The sequence below is a fragment of the Charadrius vociferus genome, unplaced genomic scaffold, assembly GCF_000708025.1.
Source record: "Charadrius vociferus isolate BGI_N301 unplaced genomic scaffold, ASM70802v2 scaffold198, whole genome shotgun sequence".
Lineage (NCBI taxonomy): Eukaryota > Metazoa > Chordata > Aves > Charadriiformes > Charadriidae > Charadrius > Charadrius vociferus.
In genome coordinates this window covers 1594873-1596931 of record NW_009649951.1, presented here as the reverse complement: position 1 = coordinate 1596931, position 2059 = coordinate 1594873, and the positions used below count along the sequence as shown (strand labels likewise).

Here is a 2059-nt window from a genome sequence, read left to right as displayed (position 1 = left end):
AAAAGCAAAACTTTCCAAGGAGGAGTTACTTCTGAATGTTTTTAAACCAGTTTGCAAATCTAGGTGTCTTCAGTGTGCAGCATTGTCATGATCACAACAGATTTTAATCTATTTTGGTCTCTGTTTTGTCACACCAGGGTTGAACTCTGGAGGGAGCCTAGCAAGTCACTGGGAATCAGCATTGTTGGAGGACGAGGGATGGGAAGCCGCCTGAGTAATGGAGAAATGATGAGAGGGATCTTTATCAAGCACATCCTGGAAGACAGCCCAGCTGGCAAAAATGGAACGCTGAAAACCGGAGATCGGATCGTGGAGGTACCAGCCGAGTGCCTTTTGCTTGCAACACCCCCAGCATCTTGTGAGCTGCTGAGATGGATCCTGGTTGGTCCTGGGCCAACAGCTGTGTAATTGCTCCAGCTGGCAGCACTTGAGCCAGAGAGTGTAGTACCATCTGCTAGAGTTTGTGTGCAGACAGCTTTAAGTTGAATATATAACCTAAAGCATAAATGACTGACTGTGTGAGCAGGGGTCTATACAGCCAGCAGTTTTGCCTGCCTGTTTTAAAGCCAGCACGTATAGGAAAAAGCTTGTTTGGTGAAGCTAAAAGGTTTTACCTTTGCATATTGGGTAGCAGCAGAAATGGCTAGTGAATAGCAAATCATGCAAATAAATATCAAGCTTATTTCCCTCTTAAGTCTTCATCAGATCACATCATATTGTGCAGGAATTAAGGGAGACTTTTTTTCCTGACGATGTGATGAAAGCTGGATTTGATACAAAGGAAGTTGAGCATTGTGCCCATGCCTGAGGACAGCGTAGCCGGTGGTATCGTAGGGAGGAATTTGTGTAGATTTCTCTTCTGCTTGGCCAATCCTGTGCTCAAGCAGCCATTTCTGCTTTCTCTATTAAAGAAGAATGAATATGCCAAAAAGAATGTGTCTTTCCTGGGAGAATTATCAGTAAGTCATACATTACCCTGTGTCCTGCGTCAGGCCATTAGGAACCGCACTCTTCTTTACCCTGCGGGATGTCCTTAGCTGACTGTCCATCAGTAAGAACATAGCAAACAGGGTGATGGAGATGGTGATTCTTCCCCTGGATCAGACTGGCCTTGCTTTGCATGGTGATACTCAAACTGCAGTTTACTGTGTGCTACAAGATCCATATAAAGGATCTTGAAATAATACCTTAATATAGGTAGCACTTTCTACAACAGAATGGAAGAGTTTCCAGTGTATAACAAGTTGGGAGGTGGAATTTTACTTGTTGGCCACAAAGTTAAAAAAACATTCATTCTGTCTGAATACCTGGATTTTTATGAATGCAGCGATTGTCTCTGACAATGATGCTTGCAGAAGTTGGAGCGGGTGAGTGAAATTAAGTTACTAATATTGCATTAATGTGGCTTTCTGAATGGAGTATTTCAGTTTCTCAAGTTGTGGAGTATCTGGGCTTTTTTCTCTACTAGTGTGAAGTATTTCAGACATGGGGAGTAGGAGAGCCTTGGTGTTCAGGTCCTCATAAGTTTAGAATTTTCTCTCTCAGAAGGTTTTTATTCTCTCTTTATTTACATTGGATGGTTAACTTTAAGGTAGAGTTAGACTATTAAAAAGGTAGTGGTAATCCTCATTATATAACTTTGTGTGCAAGAATTAACACTAACAAATAACCTTTCTGTGTTAGCTTCTAGCTTTTATTATGGTCATTGTGAGAATGCTTTACTGGCGCTAACGTCACCATGACATAGTTCTTACCTGGATCACGAGATGAACTGTCTTATACACTGATACATATGAAGGCATAAAGAAAAGCAACCAGGCAAAAATTTTTCCTTAGCTATCCTTTGTACATGCTTTCTTACAGAAGAGAGAAAGCTTTTCAGCTCTGACCTAAAAACTTAATTTCTGGGGAAAGCAACTAGTAGCTAAAATTGGTCTTACCTTGCTTTAAAAAAAAAAAAAAAAGAAAGAATGAAAAGAAAGGGAAAAAAGTACACTACACTGACATAATACCCCATAATGAAAGACCCTCCAGCACCTAACAAGTTTCAGTTTGTAAA

General features: G+C 40.7%; 1 protein-coding gene across 1 annotated transcript in view; it reads left to right on the top strand.

Moving 5' to 3' along the window:
* Positions 1 to 2059, top strand: part of MPDZ (multiple PDZ domain protein) — a 91114-nt gene that overhangs the window by 58532 nt on the left and 30523 nt on the right. Inside the window, 1 exon segment of the mRNA XM_009891489.1 lies at positions 138 to 315. Coding sequence (XP_009889791.1) covers positions 138 to 315 — 178 coding nt within the window.